The sequence below is a fragment of the Sander vitreus genome, chromosome 8 (genome assembly GCF_031162955.1).
Source record: "Sander vitreus isolate 19-12246 chromosome 8, sanVit1, whole genome shotgun sequence".
Lineage (NCBI taxonomy): Eukaryota > Metazoa > Chordata > Actinopteri > Perciformes > Percidae > Sander > Sander vitreus.
In genome coordinates this window covers 33,381,039-33,401,858 of record NC_135862.1, presented here as the reverse complement: position 1 = coordinate 33,401,858, position 20,820 = coordinate 33,381,039, and the positions used below count along the sequence as shown (strand labels likewise).

Sequence of the window (20,820 nt, the reverse complement as noted above, 5' to 3'; positions counted from 1 at the left end):
AGCATGAAAACATGTCCCAGAGAACGACAGAGTGGGTACACATCTGTTATTAACCCCTAGGTTCGTTTTGCGACGGAATTGTCCTTTAACACTTAAACCAGCATCTCACCTGACAAACAGTGTAAACAAAATGTCCAAATCGTGCTGTTGGCACATTCCAATCTGTGTTGGAAGAATGTGATGTTCTCATAATGGCCTTGGACATCATAGTTTGGGTAACGCACTTCCAGACTCCAGAAGTACTACTCTAGTCCACTTTCTTACTTTGAGCTAATCATGGCATCCAAAATGTTCACAAATGTCCATAATGATAGGACTACATTTTAACTTGAAACACTGCAGCTCTAAAACCTCTTCTGGCAGTCTAATCTTTCTATCAGCATGGTCTAAAACGCCACTACTGTTAGACAACTTGATCTTACATCAATATGTCATGCATCTACAGTATCTCCATTTCTGAAACACATCAGGGGAGGTTTTGCTTACCGTCAAAATGTTGCAACTGTATACAGCCAGATGGAATAATAGCGGCTCCAGAATTGGAGAGTTTTTACATAAAGAGCAGAGTACTTATACAGTGGAGAGATACACCAAGACCAATAGGGGTAAAAACTCCTTTGTCCCATGTGCAATAACTCAGCTTAATTTGCACATGTAATGTAGTACTTTGTTTTGTTTTTAGAGATTGCTCCAGTGATGATAACTTGTGTTGTGTGTATTACATACAGGAAACCTTTGTTGTACTCATGTCTTGGATTGTTGCCTCTATCTGTATGTTGCTTGAATGTGTTTCTTTTTATCTTTCACTCCTGACTGCATATCAAGTTTCCCATTTGGGATAATAAAGTAAACTGATACACACCAACAGCAGGGTTTGGAGGAATGACAGAGTGGTTATTATCAGGGGTCTTGAAACTAAGCGGTGAGATTTAGTTCATAGTGATATATTGTTTGATAAAGGGGATCAACTGAGGACAGGCAGACACAAATAACATAGACCGAGACAGAGGGAAGCAGGGTGAGGGGAAACTGAAGCACTGTTTCTCTCTTCCTTTTTTCCCCCAACAGAATCTCACTCTCATCTGTTCTCACCAAAGCATATTCTTGCACTCTATCTCTCCTTCTCTCCCCCTCTCTGAAGTATCCTGTAGTTGTTCTTTTCCTCCATCTTCCACTTATCCAATCTGTCCTTTCACACTCCTAACCCAAACCGAGGCAAGGAGAGGAGAAGGATGAATGATGAGTAGACGAGGGAATTTTGGACAGCTCCAGCACAAACCAGAGACAAACAGCAGGGCCATGTGAATTAAAGATGACAAGAGTCCTGATGCTCCTGCCTGGGGCAGGCAAGCCGGACAGTATGGAGGGGGTTCAGGAGCCGCACACACAAGAATAGTTTGAAACTCAGGAGCGTGCAGAGAGACAAACATGAAAGCAGCAGATAGATTTGTTTACTTTTGGCCATCCTATTTTCAAGAATGACCTAAAATGTCCTTACAACCCACCGTGTCCTCATAAGCAGTGTTCGAACTATACCGTGGCCTTGGGGGAGCCCACTTGTTCTTTTTGCCATGGCTATATGATGCTAACTGCAGAATGGATTTCAAGGACTTTGCGTGCCGATTAATGGCCTCCAACGTTTATATTTTTCCTACGAATCTTTGAGTTAACATATACTAAACATGAGTTGAATTGGCACCACAGCGCCGTCATGCCTTGATGCTCATGACAAGAATAGCATGTATAGTTATCTTTATTGAAGTGAATTAGGTTCAAATCGCCGACATGCATGAATGAATATTTTTGCAATAGTACACATAATAATCCACGATGATCACATTACAAAAAAACTGAAATTGCATGTCAAAATGACACATTGTCAATATTTTTAGAGACCCCCCCCCAAAAAATGTTTCACAAATCACCTTTTCAGGGGAGCCCATGTCTTATTAAGGGGAGCCGAGCTCCCCCTAGCTCCCCCGTAGTTCGCACCCTACTCACAAGGCATGGAGACATCAGACACAACCATACAGGCACACCTAAAGTATGTAAAGGTTGGGTTTGCGAGGAGTTTGGGGAAGTGTACTGGCCCCTGAGGACAGCTCCATCACTGCTACTGTGTTTACCTGAGAGATTTACAAGCGAGAAAGCCCTGTTGTTCCTGTCAACATCTCAAATTGTGATATTTCACATCAGGAGATACAATCCCTTTGCATTCAGCAACACTTGTATTTTGTCTCTGCTTCTACTGCCTGAATATCTGCTTGCTTTCTGTTTCCTGCTGTATATGTGATTCTTTTGTTGTGGACCTTGTCACTGCTGTCTGTGTACAGACGATAAATCTTCAGTAGCATGTGACTCCACTGTGCTTTTTTGCATTTAGAGTAATTATTACATATTTGTCCTATCATATGCTGTACAAGGTCCATATCAAAGGCACCACCCAGTCATGCAGGTTTACAGAACTCAATGAATCAAACTAAGGGACCCCGTCCAGCCCCGTCCATCTGTGTTCTGTCACCGACTACTGGACTCCTCCAGGCAGGAAGCCTCATTGAGCATTCTGCAACCGGCGCCCTCCTCTGCCTCCCTTAATTCTCCAGTATCACACCCTCCTGCACTTGATCCTTTGGCTGCCTGCGAGCGCTTACATCAAAATCAATACGGGGGCGCTGCAGTTGATGACTTCTCAACAGCTGTTGAGTTTGTTGTGTTGAGTTTTGTTGCCGCAACCAGTTTATGCACACACACAGGACGCATGCACATAGACTATTTCTTATGTAAGGGCACCTCGGGATAAGATGGGCAACTTTTTCCTGATGCAGATATTGACAGACAGGGCATAGTTGCTGAAAATATCAAGAAGGATACAATCTTCGACTGCTGGTGAAAATGTATATGTAATCAGTTAACTGATAAATGAACCGTGGATATGCTGCAGTAAGATTTTAGTTAGAAGGGAAGAGACGACTTGAGAGTACATGTTGCAAAATTCAGAGGGAGCCGTATTGGTTACAGTGGATGAGTTCATTACTAATGTATGTGCATGTGACCGTGTGTGTGACCGTATGTGTGTGTGTGTGTGTGTGCGTGTGTGTGTGTGTGTGTGTGTGTGTGTGTAGGCATGTGACTGCAAGTGCATGTACAGTGTGTTTGTGTTTTTACGCGTGTATATCTGTGCAACTGTGAGTGTGTGTACTGATGTGCACATTCGTGTGCATGCGCATGTCTTTTGTGTGAGATACAGTAACCCATTTTATTAATCCCCAGTGTTTACTGGACAGGCCTCAGTGAGCAGCGCTGGCTTCATTATCTCACGCTGCTATGGGTAGACACAGATCACAGGACATGTACGACGACAACACACAAACACACACACACACACACACACACACACAACATAGAGCAGCATCCCACATGGATATTTAAGAGGGTGTGACGATAGGAATTTTTTATATTTGAGAATTTGGAAGCCAGACTTTTTGCAGCATCACAATGTCTGCCTCCATCTGAAATGAATAAAACAAGACTCTCACACATCTGTTTTGTCTCACTTATAAACACACACTGTAGGCACACACGGGTGTTACAATTCAACGTTAGTTTCCAGGAAACAATGTTAGTGTTGGAGAGAATGAGCGTCCAGTTTGTCATGTTAAGTTATGAGCAACGTTGTTACTTCATGGTGACTGTGTCTTTGAGCAGGGAAAAAACTGTGACAAGAGACAGCTGTAATCACTCACGCCACTCAAGATAAATCTCACTGACAGTCGCTGTAGGCCTCTTACTACAAAACTTTAATTAATGGGCCCTATACGTTTAAGTATTATAATTTATTATTTAGTATCAGTTTGACTTTGTTTCAGGGGCCCTGCGCTGCCATTCACAACATGCAAACACACTGGTTCACTCACCCTCCCCTCTTCCTCTCTGAGGTCTGGCATGGTGCTGATACACAAGCTGATGACAGTCACCGCAACCATGATCACCGACAGGCACGCAAAGATCTTCCCCGGTAAGCCAGACTGCGGATTCTCCACCATATCTCTCAGCCAGTTCATCACCTTTTGGTACTGCGTCTCCTCCACCGGCACGTGCTGCATGGCGTTTCTCTGCCTGCGCTCCTCCTCGCGCCGCTCCAGCTCGTTCACCTCCTCGATGCGTGTGTACATCTTCCTCTTACAGCAGCGTTCCATGTACGTCATCTCCACGCCCCAGTAGGTCAGCTCATCGTGCAGGGAGAGCACGCACATCTCCCGCAGCATGCGCAGTTTCCCCGCAGCCAGGAAATTGAGGATGACCCTGAAGGCGGACGGCGAGCGGTCGAAGAAGAACTCCTTGTGAGCTTCGTCATAGTCGTCGCAGACGCTGGCGATGTCCTCGGGGGAACGGCAGCCACAGAGGCGGCCAAGTCGTGTGAGGGGGAACTGCTCCAGGGTGCTCCAGGGGAAGGTGTAGCGATTTCCCCCAACGTTGATCACCGCCAGCAGGGTGTGGTCGACGGACACCAGGTCCTCTGGCCGACGGATGAACTGAGCCCTCTTGTAGTACGCACCCTGGAGATTGAAAAATGAGTTTCATTGGATGAATATATAAATGAATGAATAGCCTAACCTGATCACTTATTTGATATTATTATTGTATTCCTTTAACTTTTTTCACTTTAGTGACAATCGTATTCATACCTTGATGGTCTCAGTCTCGGGGATCTCTGTGAAGATGCGGTCCAGACTGCTGTCATCGCTGACGGACAGATTGCTGAAGTCATGGTTGGCGTTGCTGATGATGGGCATGGCAGCATCTGGAAAGCACGCTGCCACGGACTGGGCAGCTCAGACCAGGTATTGAAGGCAGGAAAAGTATACAGATTGCGCCAGGCTCAACTCGTCAGTCCCAGGACACAGCAGTCCTTTCTGTATGACAGCCTCCAACAACTTATGTTAAAACTTGCACATGACTAAAACTTTCCTGCCACAGTCCAGGTCTATTGTAGACAAGCGGAGCATAAAAATGGCTGTAGCTTTTAGTCTTTTTGGCCTCAGAACCCCACATAACAAGGAGCTCTTTCTCAACGACAGACGAGCTATGGCTTTGGCTTCCAACTGACAGAGAACAAACCCAGAAAGGAGAGGAATAAGGAGTATCAGGAGTCCTGTTGTCACATCTGAATGTGGGTGAGTATTGACATTTCCTTCAGAGGCCCACAGAAGACTCAGTTGACATATCAGCATTCAGCATGAGATCAGTGAGTAATCCCAGTTTGAAGTGACCGTCTGGAAAAAGAAAGGCCCAATAGAGAGTGGGTTAGGATTGATCAGTGGCTGATAGCTGCAGAGTTTGAGCTGGATGAGTCAAGGAGGTGTCCTGGGACTGAGGGGGATCCTCTGTGTCGCTGCATCAGGATTAGGGAGGTCCTAGAGATGTGGAGGAATCATGCAGGCACTAAGAGAGAAAGATACATGTCAGAATGGAGCTAGGATGGACTGAGATTAAGGCTGGCGTCACAATACAGAGAAATAATGGGCAAAAACGAGGAAAGAGATGTATGTGAAGACAGAAAGGGGTGAGGAAGAGACAGAGACAGCACACCTCAATAAAATGTAGGCTGCACCCTCCTCTTTCACTTCCTTTCAGTGAGAAACAAGTCAGACAGACATCAGCTCTGCTGCTATAAATGGCCAGTGTAGTCAGAGCAGGACTTGACCACATAGCAAAGGAATTTACACTCACATCAACATCCAATAAGGATGGCCTGGCTGGTTTACTTAATATGAGTGTGAGAAAATTCAAGGAATAAGTAGAAAAGAACATTCATGTCTGTGGTGTTATTCACACTCTGAGTGAGTTATTGGCTGTTAGATGGGCAGCAATCCTAACAACAGACACTGAAACACAAGGTCCAAAATGTTTTTCTTGGCAATGCAAATGCCCTGAAACAGTAAGGTGTTACAGTTGCCCAGAATGGTTCGCTGTGAATCAAAGCCTTAAATAGTTGTGGTTAATTTCACACTGGGTCCTATTTTCACATGATTTGTCATATATTCAATGCGACTAACTTACAGTTTGTCTATTTTCTTTACTTAATGCCATACATGAAGATGTGGTCAATTAGCAGATGGAAAAGTCAGAAAGACTGCCAGCAGGGGTGGAAAAGCTTCAAATAAAGGGTTTTCACAGCTGGCATTATGACTTTTTTGACGGTCATTGCAAGAAAGAGCACAGGATGCATTCTAGCCAATTAGTTTAGTCACTTGTGCCTTTGCTGCTATGACATGTCAAAATGTGTGCGTGAAAAAAGTATATTCATTTCCTTTTTCTATTCACTTATGTTATTACAATTCCGGCGCAAAATGAACCTATGGGTTAATACAACATGTGTACCGAGTCGACCGTTCTCTGGGATATGTTTTGATGGTAATCCGAACGCTGTGCAACCAGTAACCATTAACATAGCTCTAGCACGGCGTTCGTGGTTGACTGGTCGTGACGTTTTCCCAAGATGGCGCATGCCTGTATACCTGAAGGTATTGTCTTTCTAAACTATCTTTTTAATAAACTGTCTGTACACTTACAAAGTTCTCAATGCTTTGGTTTACATGAAGGGACCCTCATGATGCTACAGTGGAAGTGTGGTGCTATTTTGATCCTTGTTGTTACTCTACCAGTGCCCCGAAAGCCTCAGCGGTTCGCGCTAGCTTGTTTCAAGCTAGAGACACTTTTGATTACCATGAAAACATATCCCAGAGAACGGTCGACTCGGTACACGTGTGTTATTAACCCCTAGGTTCATTTTGCGCCGGATTTGTCCTTTAAAAATTGCATAATTCAAAATGTTTTATTTTTTGTTTTTTGTACGTAGATTTTATACATTTTACCAGTGACAGATAGGCTATACATTGAACCAGCTCCACAACCTTTCCAGATAAAAGCCACTCGACCTGTTAAGGCAGTGGCTGAGAGAGTTTAAGTATTAAGTGCTATGGCGGCAAATGATGAAATAATAAGGCCCAGGTTGAAACAGCTGTTTCTCTTGTATCCAGCTACTTACAATAAAGCTGACTTACTGTACATTTGGGTGGCTGACCTTCACCTTTCTCCTGCCAGTTTTTGTTGTGAATATAAAGCTTTAATAGATTTTCTACACATTCCATTGCAATTTAGGTAAGCCAGAATCTCTAAGGGCAATTCCAGATTCCTCTACACATGTCTAAACACACATGTAGGTACAACATACAACAGTCATCTTTCACTGTGACTAGCCCTGACTCACAGCCCCGATTGTGTCCTGTAACAAATATACAGACATACAGGCCTGTGGCTGTGTCAGATGCAGTTACAGTAGCACTACATATTTTACTTACAGCCTATATAAAATAAGAATATCATCACCAGTATTGATATTATTCTGCTCAGGATCAATCTACAGTACCCACAGGCTTATTGAATGTGTGACTGGACAGCACTGACAGATTGAAGTCTTGGACCGCTCCAACATGCGCCACTAATTCAGATCCAGGAGGATAGGATCCTGTACTGGAGGAACCAATAAATCACTTGTGTCACGTTGCTAGTGTTTCATTTTCACCTCACAGGGGGAGGAGAACATGATAAACTATTTATTAATCGATTTGTATGCCCTGAGGATGTGACCGTTTTTTTCTTGGTGGAAAAGTTAGGAAGGAGGAGTTTTTAGCAGCACACTGACACCGGTGTTATTGGCTGTGCTCGACCTCCTTCTGTTCTCCGCTGGACACAAATGACAGACGCGACAGCAAGGAGGATATCGGAGGAAGTGGAATGTAAACTTCTTTTCTTCTTAATTGAAGTGTAATTACACGTAATAACGTAATAACACAAAGTATTGAACAAAAACAACTTTAAAAGTTATATAAAAAAAAAAAAACTTGGCCATGTAAAGTCAAAGCAATACTTTTCTTAATTTATTTTTCTTTATATTGGCATGTTTTTTCCCCTGTGATGAGGTCATAGCTACTATATTCAGCATTCAGTCAGAGAGCAAGTCATGGGCAAGTCAACAGTGTCTGCATTTGCCAGCATCTCATATGGATTGGGTTTCTTTAATGTAGCATATGACAACTCTCTCTCTCTCTCTCTCTCTCTCTCTCTCTCTCTCTCTCTCTCTCTCTTGCATGCACACTCACACATGCACACACACACACACACACACACACACACACACACACACACAGACACACACACACACACACACACATCCCTAATCAAGTAGAGACTTTTAATTAAGCTATTGGTTAACTTGGGCGATTAATTGGATCCTTTTTTCAAATCGTATTTCGATGATTTTGTGGAAAGAGAAATACAAATAATGGGACTTTCAAAGTCAAAGTCAAATGTTGTTTAGAGGGCAATATTACACCCCTTTCTTATATAACAATTCATTTTACTGTAAAATGGGAACAACTTTGCTTTCACATTTTGATAAACACCTACTGAATCAAATGTGTAACAATTATCCGTATTATTATTATTATTATTATTATTATTATTATTATTATTTTTATCTTATCCTACTGTATGTTGCAGTGTTGACGAGATAAAAAGACCCCAGCATTCCTCATTTTAAGTATTGTAACATGACAGCATTACAACTTCAGACAAATATTCAGCTACAAACACAAGCCCCGCAGACATCAGTATAACTTACAGTATGAAGTGCAGCTTAGCATCCTGAGCCCCGCTCTGCTCTCCAGTCGGCCAAATCAGCTCGCTGTGAAATCCCCTTGCAGTCCCTCCGATCATTCAACACCAAACCAGGGTGTCAACGATCACTCCCAACCGCCACATGTTAGAACTATAACGGCAATACGTTTCCGGCGTGGGCATCATCCAAGCCGGTGGAGGGCGCGTAGAGAGTCTGAACATAGCAGAGATGGTAAAGGTTTGGTGCGCTGAAAGTGTCCCGTTACTGGTCGGTTAGTGGTGCTGCAGGAGGAGGAGGAGGAGCAGGGGGGGAGGGGAGGGGATTGGAGGGGATGGGGGAGTCGGAGCGATGCGCAACAGAGGAGACTCACTCCGGGTACCCAAGTTCAAGTTTGCGGAGACCTAGATGCGCAAAGGTGACGACAGGCGCAACAACGCCCCGGAGTATGTGAGCTCCGGATTAGACAGAGATGGCATTTTAGCGGAACTGTAAGGGAGAGAGTGTGGCTCTCCGTGTTTGCTCGATATCACCCCCTTTTCCTTTTATAGATAATGTGAAATTCAAGGACACTAAGGCGATGCCCTTAACCATGTTTCCTGCCCTGATGGGGCGTGGTTGCCTCCCAGATAGTTGTTGGTTCCGAATCTGCTGGGAAGCATACATACAGTTTGAGTCTGATATCGTAGCACTGCAAACAACAAAACCAATGCAAAGAAAAAGAGGCAGAAAATAATCAAATTCTGTCATTAAAGAAAACACCACAAAGTAGGATAATGTCACTCAATGTAAATATAAAGACAATATGTGCTCAATTAACGTCTGGTTTTGTTACCCCTTACTATTGAAACTGGTGGTATGCAGTCTGGATGAAGAAAAGCGGATTGGTTCAACGTGCTGTCTGAACGATACAGAATAGAAATTAGAATGTAGTTTTCTATTTCCTATTGTCCTTTTGCACGATAAAGACTGAGATTGATATTGTCAATATAATGCTCAAATACTGTTCACATATATATTTTTTTTTATTTACTTCTAATTATTTATTTATTTTATTTTCTCTATTTATCTGTACTTAATTCTTTCCCCATGCTGCTGCAACACCCACATTTCTCTCTGGGGATCAATAAAGGCTTATCCTATCTTATCTCATCCTCTTACTTGGAGAAAGCCTGGGATGTTTAAGGGGGAGGGGGGGGCTTTATCAGGGTCAACTTTAGGCTTAAAGCAGTTCTTTTGAGTGTATAGTTCATCTGTAAATGTTACACATAAATGTTATTTGAAAGCCTATAGTAGTACATTTATGTTCTAACTGATGCTCTTTTTTTGTTCTTTTGTTTTTGTATATTACTGGAAGATGCATGTTATGTACAATAGTGATGTCTTGTCTTGTGTCATGTGGGGAAAGTGTCTGGCATAATAAAAATGAAAACTAAATGAATGCCACAGATACAAACACATATATACACATATCTCTGTCCTACAGAAGTAGAAAGGGCAGTGATATATCTAAGTGACATTGAACAGCTGGCCAAACTTTTGGCTGTGTCCTGAGTAAACAGACCTCAGTGTTCAGTACTGACTTTGAAAACACTGACTGTTCCAGATCAGCACCTGCTGTATGCCAACCTCTATAACGCTGGAACGGATTTGCAAAAGGTGAAAGTTCAGAGAAAAAAATATCAATATGCTTGCAAATTTGTCTGTGTCGCTCGCCTCACACACCCACTTTGTCCTTGAGAGGCAGCTCATTAAGTGGCATGTGCCTGAGGTAACTGCTAAAAAAGCAAACACTTTGTCCAGGCCCTTATGGCTGCTAACGGAGCAGACAACACATTAGTGAGGGTAGAGATGGAAACTGTGTGTGTGTGTGTGTGTGTGTGTGTGTGTGTGTGTGTGTGTGTGTGTGTGTGTGTGCGCGCGCGTGTGTGTGTGTGTGTGTGTGTGTGTGTGTGTGTGTGTGTGTGTGTGCGCATGTCAGCTTTTTGAATCCCCCCAATCATTAACCCACAGTGCAGCATATGCCCATGCTGGGTAGTGTATGCAACACGAGACTAATCACACACGCTGGGCTATTAGTTCTCAGTCATCCTTTTTTATCCTTTTGACAAAGGACATGATGTTTCAGTTACAGCTGGATGGATTAGGTGCCTTGACCCACTGAGACAGTAATGCAATACTTCTGTTTAATTCTGTCTGTCACTTTCTTATGCTTTATCACAAACACACACACACACGCACCTGCATGCACACACACACACACACACACACACACACACACACACACACACACACACACACACACACAGACACAGAAAGAAAAACTTACACACCCACTGAGAGGTTTTTTAGTCTGGATATTTGCACAGGTGGTAGACATGGAACACCCAGGTCCTCCAATATTGAACCGGCTAACTGGTTTATGTGTTGGACACACACACACACACACACACACACACACACACACACACACACACACACACACTCTCTCTCTCTCTATGTCCCTGCCTTATTCTTTTTTTAATAATCTCACACAATCCCATACTCCATATCTGCAGCTGCCATCTCACACACCGAAGCCAGCACACACATGCACACATGAGGTAAAAAACGCCGGTACTAATAGCAAGCCTCAGTCTGGCGGATTAAGAGTTTAATCCCTCACAGGCAAGAGAGGCTGAGATGAGATCGCAGCAGCCGGTGTGCAGCCAGGTCTGATGAGCGGTGGTGTGAGGTGCATGCAAGAGAAGAGCAATGAGTCTCTCCGCTATTTGAACAAACATTTTCACACTGATGGCCACATGAGGATCCCACCTGATGGTCCGGTCCAACTTTTCCTCCCTTTCACCTCCAAACTCCGTTTTCTGCCTCTCCTCTGATTTCTCAGTCTCTCCTCTCTCTGTGTGATTCTCTTACCGTCCTCCCCTGCTGAAATGTGTTTGATCTCAGCACTTGCAAGTTTTGATCCAGTTAATTGCTCTCTGAGAGGACGATGTGAAGACACAGATTAACCCACCAGCGCCTGGGATGGAATAAAGCGCAAGGAGAGGGGCTGAGAGAAAAAGAGGGCAGAAATTTGTCAGAATCGGCACAATGGAATAGAGGAGGTGAAGGGGATAAGGGATAGGGAAATGAGAAAAAAAGGTTCACAGCAGGGAAACATCTCGTAGAGGGCAGGAAGAGATGGTGAAGCGGGAACACTGTGCTCAAAGAAGAACTCATGCTAAATTAAAAATGGGGCCATATGCTATACAGTATATATCCCATCGAAAAGGCTGTCAAGGTTTTCATTTTTTTTTGTGAAATAGTCAGTAGCAATTTATAATAATATTATATGCTTACATACGATCACATCTGCAATCCGAGCAAGCAGTCTTGCCTTTCAAACATAAAAGGGCTGCTCATAAAAGCGTGCACTGAGGCCCCAGATAAGTACCTTACGCCACTGGCTTTACGTGAGCTACATGCTAACATTGGCAAGCAAACATGCGCACAATGATAATGCTTGCATGTCAGTGTTTAGCAGGTATAGTGTTCAATTAACATATTCGCCCTCTAGGACATCTAATTAAACATTAGGGGATCAAAGTTATTACAATTTATGCAATAGCTGCTATTTTAAATGTATGACGCTAACTTTTTCAGGCTAAACTCCATGACATGGCCTCTGAAAGGACCGTCATCTGGCGGTGCGTTCAGCCGACTCGCAGTCACCTATTGGCAGCTAAACAACTGCCGCTGGTAGTCACTATAGACCGTTCACGTTACAGCGCTTTACTTAGTTTAAAATACTTCTGTTTTAAGTATATAATGGTCACTTGGTGAAGTAGCATTGATCACTTTGAGGGGGGGATATATTTTGTCCCCACCAGGGATAAAAATAATTCAGCAGAGGCAGAGATATGTAGACCAGAAAGGGGGAAATTCTACGCATCCCCCAGCAAATCAGACATTGTGATATATATATATATATATATCAAGCTCATGGTGGTGTTTGAGAAAAAGTCAGGGGATCACCAAGATGAATAGGTATAATACCGTATTTCGCCCGGACACCATGGAAATCTGTGCCAGATTTTGTGCCGATCCACAGCAAGAGAAAACTCCGGGGACCATGAATGCCTGTTAAAATGATCATGGCCATCCATCCAATAGTATTTGAGATGTTTCAGCCAGGACCAAATCGGTGGACTGACCGACATGGCTTGCACGGCTTATAATAAAAATCAAAGGAGATTAATTGTCATGTCATTTCCCAGATTGGAGTTGATACATGTGTTATGCCCTCTATTGTCTCTATTGAGGTTCCTATATAGTGCCAAATTAGGGGCAAAGATCTGTACAAACTGTTGTCCTTATTGTCATACATCTGTTTTCATGATTTGCCTGTGACCAGGGGTGTATAGCACAACATTCTGGACTCTGTACATAGGTATTCCCTATGGACCCCTCGCTGCATCCATGGCTATTCATTCTAGTACCTTTGTGGTGCCCTCCTCCACACATGAGGGCCCTGTATACTCAGTCCCCCTTTAAGCCACAGTCCGATGCCCCTACCTGTGACTCATGTGGAATAAAACCAGTCTGCCAGACAGCTTAAATCATATTACTCCACAACCTACTTTGTGTGAAATAGTGAAAATCCAGCCCCCACCTAGCTCCCCAGAGAGGGGGAGAAAATGACAAACAAATAACTTAATCACTATTACATTAACTTAATCACTCAACACTCAATCATTATGGATATTTGCTCTATTTCTATATCCGTGATAAACCAATTTGATCTGATAATATTGGCCTGCTGACATATCGGTCAGGCCTAATCCTATCACTGAGTCACTGGGTGTTGTAAAAAGTCAGGTGGCATACGCCTCATTTTTAATGACGTTACATATAGATGTAAAACAAACACAGCAACAGAGGGAACAAGCTGCTGGAGAGGATGTGGTGAGAGAAAAGCAAATCAGACGCACATATTATTTACTTGCTCAGTAATTCAGGTGTTCTGGCAAAAGGCAATGAGCAATATTAAACATATACTTGACATTACAGTTCCACTCACACCTGGAAATCTTTTGGGAATTAATACAAACCTCAAAATCAATGCTAGGGACAAATACATATTTAAAATGCTCAGCTTAACAGCACTGAAGTAAGTGACTAGGCTTTGGAAACAAGCCAAATCTCCAGATCTTCAAGCATGGTACAAGACAATAGAACAAACACTGGAAATGGAAAAACTCACTCTAACAGTCAGAAATCAAATAGAAAAATGGAATAAGAATAATAAAACTTTCTAATAAGTGCATACTGTTGATGGATATGCATGCACGCATGAGCATGCACACACACATACACACACACACACACACACACACACACACACACACGCACAAACACACACACAGTGGAGCTGCCCCATCTTTTTTTTTGTGTGTTTTGTTGCTGTCTTATTTTCTATCTTCCCTGTTGTGTGATGTGTTCCCCTTGTTCCCCCTTGGTGTTTCTATTGAATGTTAATATGGAAGAAAAAAAAGTATACAATAAAGAATGTCATGTTTTTTGCACTTGACACTAAGAAAAGTACTGCAATAAAGTAATAAAAAAAAAAAAAAGTGATCACTGTCATTATGCATATTTGCTCTATTTTGTATAGCCGTGATAAACCAATATGAGCTAATAATATTGGCCTGCTGACATATCGGTCGTGCCCTAATCCTATCAATGAGTCACTGGGCGTTGTAAAAAGTCAGGTGGCATAATCCTCATTTTAAATGACGTTACCAACATAAAGGAAACCTGGCAATTCAGCCTGTGTTCATTAACCTTTATACTTTTACAGAGAGGAATGTCTTGCATACCTGTGATCAAAAATTATCATCATGATGGCTTCTAATGTGGCTGTACGTGTACGTGAACCTGTACCTGAGCAATCACGTTTTGGTATGCAGTGGCTCGGCTTATTGCTCGTGGCAATGCTAACTTCACTGTTCCAATTGTTTGAGGACAAGGAGGCAGCAGAGGAGAGAAGGAAGCAGATGCAGCTCTCCATGAAACAGGTGAGAGATAGAAAATAGACTCATCTTTACACAGAATATGAATAGGTTTTTGCAGATACACATAACAATTTAATGTATCACTGTAATTCAAAATACAAGAAAAAAATACATGTATGTTTGATTATGTAACTTTTACAATATAAGTAGTAAATAAGTCCCATACAGTATGTCACACATGCTTTTGCACTTACTGTAATGTAATTATATGATACAGAAACCAAGGAATGTGTCAATGTGCTTTATCCTGTGTGTGTGTGTGTGTGTGTGTGTGTGTGTGTGTGTGTGTGTGTGTGTGTGTGTGTGTGTGTGCGTGTGTGCGTGTGCATGTTTTAGTAGTCCCTATAAGGCTGAAAACATATGTAAAGGTCTGGGTAAAGCTTGCTATTTCAGTGTAAAAGTAAAGAGAAAAAAATTGAAATATGATGAGTGACCTCCTGGTTCAAGTTCACTTTAATCTGATAATCCTAAAGGTAAAGCACTCCACTCCATTAAATCAAGTTTCCATATCTGTGCACCTAACCCCACTAAACCATCTTCCAGGCTTTCTTTCAGGTTCCAAATGTTGTGGCAGGAAGTTTGGCCAGTGGTCTAAATGGGCTCTTACAGTATGTCACACACTTCCTGCAGGCTACTGGAATCCAAGGTAAAGCTAATTTAGAAATATTCCAATCATAAAATGTGTAAATGTAACAGTTTCTATCATAACAGATGCAGTTCATAGGTAAAGTTCATTACAGTCCCCCTACCATTTAAATTACAATAAGTGCAAGTGATACAAATATTGGAAAAGTGATGTGTATTATTGATATATAGCCTATCATAGTTATGTAATTTACATACCTATATAATATACAATATCAGCAAACAGGAATGCATGGCAAACAGGACTGCTAACTCGCTCCCACTGTGTTTTACGTGCATACGCAACACGTCACATAGTTCAGTTTATTGCCTGCATGTTTTATGGTTGTGTGTGGTTTTAAATAGAACTGTCAGCCCTTCTTTCATTTTACCACCATAGAAATCCACAGACAAAAGGAAAACAACAGGGAAATGACAGTCAACAAGAGAGGGCTGTAAGCAGCAAACTTCTGTTTCTACACATCTCCCACTGCTGATTTTAACAGAGAATCGTTCATGGGTTCCAAAAAATATGTACCGCTTTGTAAGTGCTACATTCTTATCTGAGTGCTCTGATTAATAAATGTATTGTTTGGTTTTGAGTTATTGCATGGTTGCATTTTATTTCCAAAAAGAAATTGCCCTCTCGTAATTTCTAACAGCCCCCTCAGTCACTTCATCCTGGTGCATGGCCTGCCACAAGCTCCATTGCTTGATGTGATTGAGTCCGTATCTCTGTGGCAATTTTATTTCCCCTTGTGTGACCCGGCACCTCACACAGTGTGCTTCACCAACTTGAGTGACTTTAAGTCAACCCAGCGTGCAAGCGACATTGGGATATATTTTCTATTTGAGCTTACAGAAGCTTCTTTATACCTTTCACAACAAAAGGTACATTTGGTCTCAAGAGTCAGGCCCTAGCAAAGTGGGCAACTGCCCCAGGGCCCCAGACCCCAAGGGACCCTAAAACCCCAGGTTCACTGCAGATCAGTAGAGGTTTGGTTTGGTTATGGATTTATTGCAAATCATAACAATACACCTTTTTACTTTACTTGACATCCTGTTTTCATTCCAGCTAATGATATGACCATCTCCCATGTCTCCACAGATGGGCTTCCTGTCAACACAGTGACACCAGAAGGGCTCATCTTTGTTGCCCAGTGGGTTTTTCTGCTTTTCATATGCTACGGTGTGATCGCCCTTGCATTTGTATTGGTCACCTTATTTCTGAGGAAGCTGTGGTGGCTGCTTAAAGTGGGAGTGGCTTTGGCCTGCTTTGGACTAATCCTGAAAGACGACAGTGTTGACACAAAAACCATGGTATTTAGACTGCTGTGCCTCGGGTGCGTCTGCATCTTGTTGAGCGTCAGGCCGTGGAAGGACCGGACCATTGCTGCTAGAATTGTTCAAATGGAAACGCAGGTGAAGATCTTAGAAAATCAAGTCAAAGGGATGGACAAATGGAGAAGAGGATGTATTTTTTTGTCTTGTTGCCTGATAGTTCTTCTGTGTTTCATGGCTTTCATAGTCTGGAGAGTTTATACAGTCATATCGAATTCATAATCACCTTTACCAGAGGGTAAAAAAAAGTCCTATCGTGGGTGTCAATGTCCCCCCGGAAGAAAATGAAAATGAAAAATAGACATATACATTTAGAAGAGACACACTTCTTTTCTCAGACAGCTGAAGCATGTGTGTACATTGTAAGCGTAACAAAGAAATGTGTTAATGGTCAGGCAGAGTAGAGTATGCAACTTCTGTTTTAATGTTTTCCTCGTAGCCAGATGCCAGTAGCAATTCCTCACCATTCGTCATGTTTGCCTGTCCTGCCAAGTTAGATTAGAGATTTGTTGAAGGACGTAGAGCAAGAAAGACTGCATGCAGTATTACTAAATGGCATGTGGAAACAAGAACCAGATTTATCTAATACTTGGCTCCAGCAGAGGTGGCATGACAATGCACAGAAATATGCTTTCTTGAAAATGTTAATGCCACTGCCTTTTTCATGCTTTATTTCATAATTTATGGTTCATATGTTAGGGTTAATGCCCTAAAAGGTGTCCATTATTAGGAATTAATAGACGGGGAGGCTGGGCATGTGACGGTTGCCTCCGCTGCAGTCCATTGATCAACCCGTTTATACCATAGTTAAAGGTGCAGTAGGTAAGACTTATAAAACTAACTTTCTGTCATATTTGCTGAAACTGCCCCTATGTTCCAGTAGAACTACATGAAGCAGGTAACTTAAAAAAAAATCTGGCTCCTCTGGCTCCACCTACAGCCTGTAGTGCGATTTGCAAAAATCCACCGCTCCCTGTTCAGATGCACCAATCAGGACTGGGGGGGGGGGGGGGGGGTGTCTAACTGCATGTCAATCACTGCTCATGCACATGCATTCATTCTCCCTTGTGGGGGGAGGGGCTTAGGAGACCGTTTTGGGCTTTAGCGGAAAGGAGGGAGAGACTGAGAAGTTGTCGATGTTCAAATTTTTTGGCTAAGTCCTGGATCTTCACAATCCTACCTACAGCACCTTTAATTGCCAAATATTTTAATAAGTTTTAAAAAATATATATCTTGCAATCAAAATCTAAAGTTTTTTCAAACATGACTCCGTTTCCCTGGCAAAATCTGAGGGTTTTACTAATACCTGGAACAATCATTACCATCCCATAAGGTTCTTATGCAATAGAAACATTGTTCATTGCTCCAGTAAATAGGAAGAACCTTAGAAACGACCTAGCAACAGGAGATCCAGTATTCCTAGTCTGCTCAGTTTATAGAATCCCAGCTACATACCAGAAAGCTAACGTTATGTTAGCAAGATTCAGACAATAACATCGTGTACGCTTGACAGACAGTAAAAAATAATATGAAAGTTTGTTATACAACAAGACAAGCTAGCTATCCAGCCATGTCATTGTCCCCAAATCAAAATCAAGACTTCCACGGAAAAATGATACACCAGGTGTACTGTCAACCGCAGTCTGGAATAGCGAGTTGAACAGCGATTAGGGTTGAGATGAGATGATCGCTGTAATCCAAATTAAATTCAGAGGGGCAGTGTTACTTACCTACAGCTTGTGTGTTTCAGGCGCCATCCTGTAGTGTTCAGAGGACAAGGCACTGAAGTACTAATGTTACACTCAGTGTTATAAATAAGATTTCAGATGTTTTTATCGCTTACACTCGTCGTAGGTGTCCTTTATCACATTTTAATGAACACCCTACAGCCAATCTGAATCAAGTACATTTGGACGAAATCCTGGGTTTGCAGAATTATCCAATATCAATGTATTATTCTGGAGAGTTGGTTGGCTATTGAGTTTAAACTGAACTGGAGCTAGGATTGTAGCATTCAGATAAATAATCATCAGTAACCTCGGTCTTTATAATGATGAGCGATGGTTGATTGACAGAATCCAAATGGGTATTGTCAATGTAAAAATATTCAAAACTGCATGCCCTTCAATGGGCTAAATCACTCCAAATGAGCCAGCGTTGTCTACGCTGGCTCAGGGTGAAATAATTCATATTCAAAGCAGGTTCACAGCTTATCAACAAGGCTCCTCGCTGACTTCAAAATCACTTTCAGCATAAAGGCAATCCAATACAGCAGGCTGCAGACTACCTGGTGGTCTGTTTATCTGTTTCTGTCAATATTTAGAATTTCTTCTTTTTATCCTAGTTCCATCCTATCTATTTCAAAATTCATGTTTTACATACGTATGTACCTCTTCTTCTGGATTTAGACCATTTCACTTATTTACTTATACTGATTCAAATGTGTTTCTTTATGGAAGAACTTAGATTGAAACTTAAGCCACTATCTTTAACTGTGCTGCATGGTGGTACCGGCCCATTTAAATCCACTTATAATAAATGGAAATATATTAAGCAACCCATCCCAAGCCTCCACTTCCCACTCTTTGTCTCTCAGAGGATGGGTATCTTTAAGAAGACTCAAATTGTGTCTCAGCTTTTAGCTGAAAGCTTACCTGCTTCATTTTATACAAGCCCAAACGATGTGAGGAACTCTTTACTGAGGCAAGGAATAAAGGCAGCTGCCATCACCCAAAAGAGGAGATGTAAACATTATTTTAAAAAAAAAATCTGTACCGCCAAGTGAGATAAACGATCACATTCTGCGCGGTCACAGAAGGCTTGTATCATGTGGACGCACCGACAGTTTTGTTGTCATTACTTATAATTCCTCATTGGGGCGACAGAAACTACGCACTACAGTTTTAATCAGACTGGTCACAGGTTACCAGGAGTGTTTTTCCATCCCACTGCCCACATTTGATCCTGGAAGTTTCCTTTCTATAAGGAAGAATTGAGTTAGAAACTCAATCCTTGCTGACTCTCATTACACTCTCAAGGTCTCACTTAGGTATGCTTCTCTCCTCTATCTTATTACGAGTAACAGAAGACACAGTATCGCTCCGTGGGATCAACCCACTATCTAAAACAAAAACAATACAGATTAATTTTTAACAATATATATTCAAAGCCAAACCCATACAATTGAATTCAGCTATTGGATTAGAATTTTTATTTTTTTAATAGAATTATGACTGAAATAATTCTTTTATTTCATTGATTTCCGTTTTAAATTCTCAATCAGAAACACCCTTAAAGAAGGTGAATTTGACACTAAAATGCAGCTGACTAAATATTGTTTAGTTCCTGGGTAGCGTCATCCCTCTGAATTTGCTATTTTTAACAAAGCAGTATGGACACACTTCCCTGCAGGACTTGCGCCACTAGGTTCTATTTTACCTAGTAGCTAAGAAGCTGTGCCGGCTCAGTTGTATGTTACTCTTACAACTATTTTCCACTGGGCACGTCTGAGCTGCATCACCAAGTGCGTGAAGCGGCTCTCGGCTCCGCTAATGATACGCGTCAGGTCAATTTTCATGTGAGCCGTTCAGACAGCCGAGCAGGAAGGGAAATAGCGAGAGTATCCAGTCAATTTACCAAATGACAACCCCCAATATTGTATATGGCTCTTCTACAAACACCATGCACATCACCGATCTTTTTTTAAGGACAACACAAGAAAAGAGAAGGCATGGAATTTAACTGTAGGAGTGCCTGGAGTGGAAGGTAGATACTAGCTTAATAAACACTAGTTGTTCTGTAAAGTAGTATAATCTGCAATTTGGGCAGGCAAGACACTCCGCTTCTGAGAAGCTCCCGGGGTGGTATGGCGCATGGCGGAGGACGGAACAAAACTGGAACGCAGCACAGACGTGCCCAGTAGAAAATCGGGTAAGATTGGATCTCATCCAGTTCCTATACAACACTAACCTTGGGGGGAAAGTCAAAAAGTTATTTTTTTAACCAGTTATCATGCAGTGAGGTAGACTGGGTAAACCCAGCCCAATCTAACGGCGATTTCATTTCGCCCTGCAGCTCAGGCTGGAAACCTGTACATTTATCTATCCTGCTTTCGTTACAAAT

General features: G+C 42.2%; 1 protein-coding gene and 1 long non-coding RNA gene across 2 annotated transcripts in view; one reads left to right on the top strand and one right to left on the bottom strand.

The window, feature by feature from the left end:
- Positions 1-8,956, bottom strand: part of kcng4a (potassium voltage-gated channel, subfamily G, member 4a) — a 30,193-nt gene extending 21,237 nt beyond the window's left edge. Inside the window, exons 1-3 of the mRNA XM_078257879.1 lie at positions 8,684-8,956; positions 4,686-5,442; positions 3,915-4,556 (exon numbers count right to left, since the gene is read on the bottom strand). Of these exons, the coding sequence (XP_078114005.1) occupies positions 3,915-4,556; positions 4,686-4,793 (750 nt within the window). The 5' untranslated portion in view covers positions 4,794-5,442; positions 8,684-8,956. The remainder of the gene's footprint in view (positions 1-3,914; positions 4,557-4,685; positions 5,443-8,683) is intronic.
- Positions 8,957-14,483: 5,527 nt separating this feature from the next.
- On the top strand, positions 14,484-17,679 carry LOC144521617 (uncharacterized). The gene is made up of 4 exons (XR_013502343.1): positions 14,484-14,736; positions 15,277-15,379; positions 15,758-15,901; positions 16,466-17,679. It is a non-coding gene; the product is annotated as an uncharacterized LOC144521617 (long non-coding RNA).
- The last annotated feature ends 3,141 nt before the right edge of the window (positions 17,680-20,820 follow it).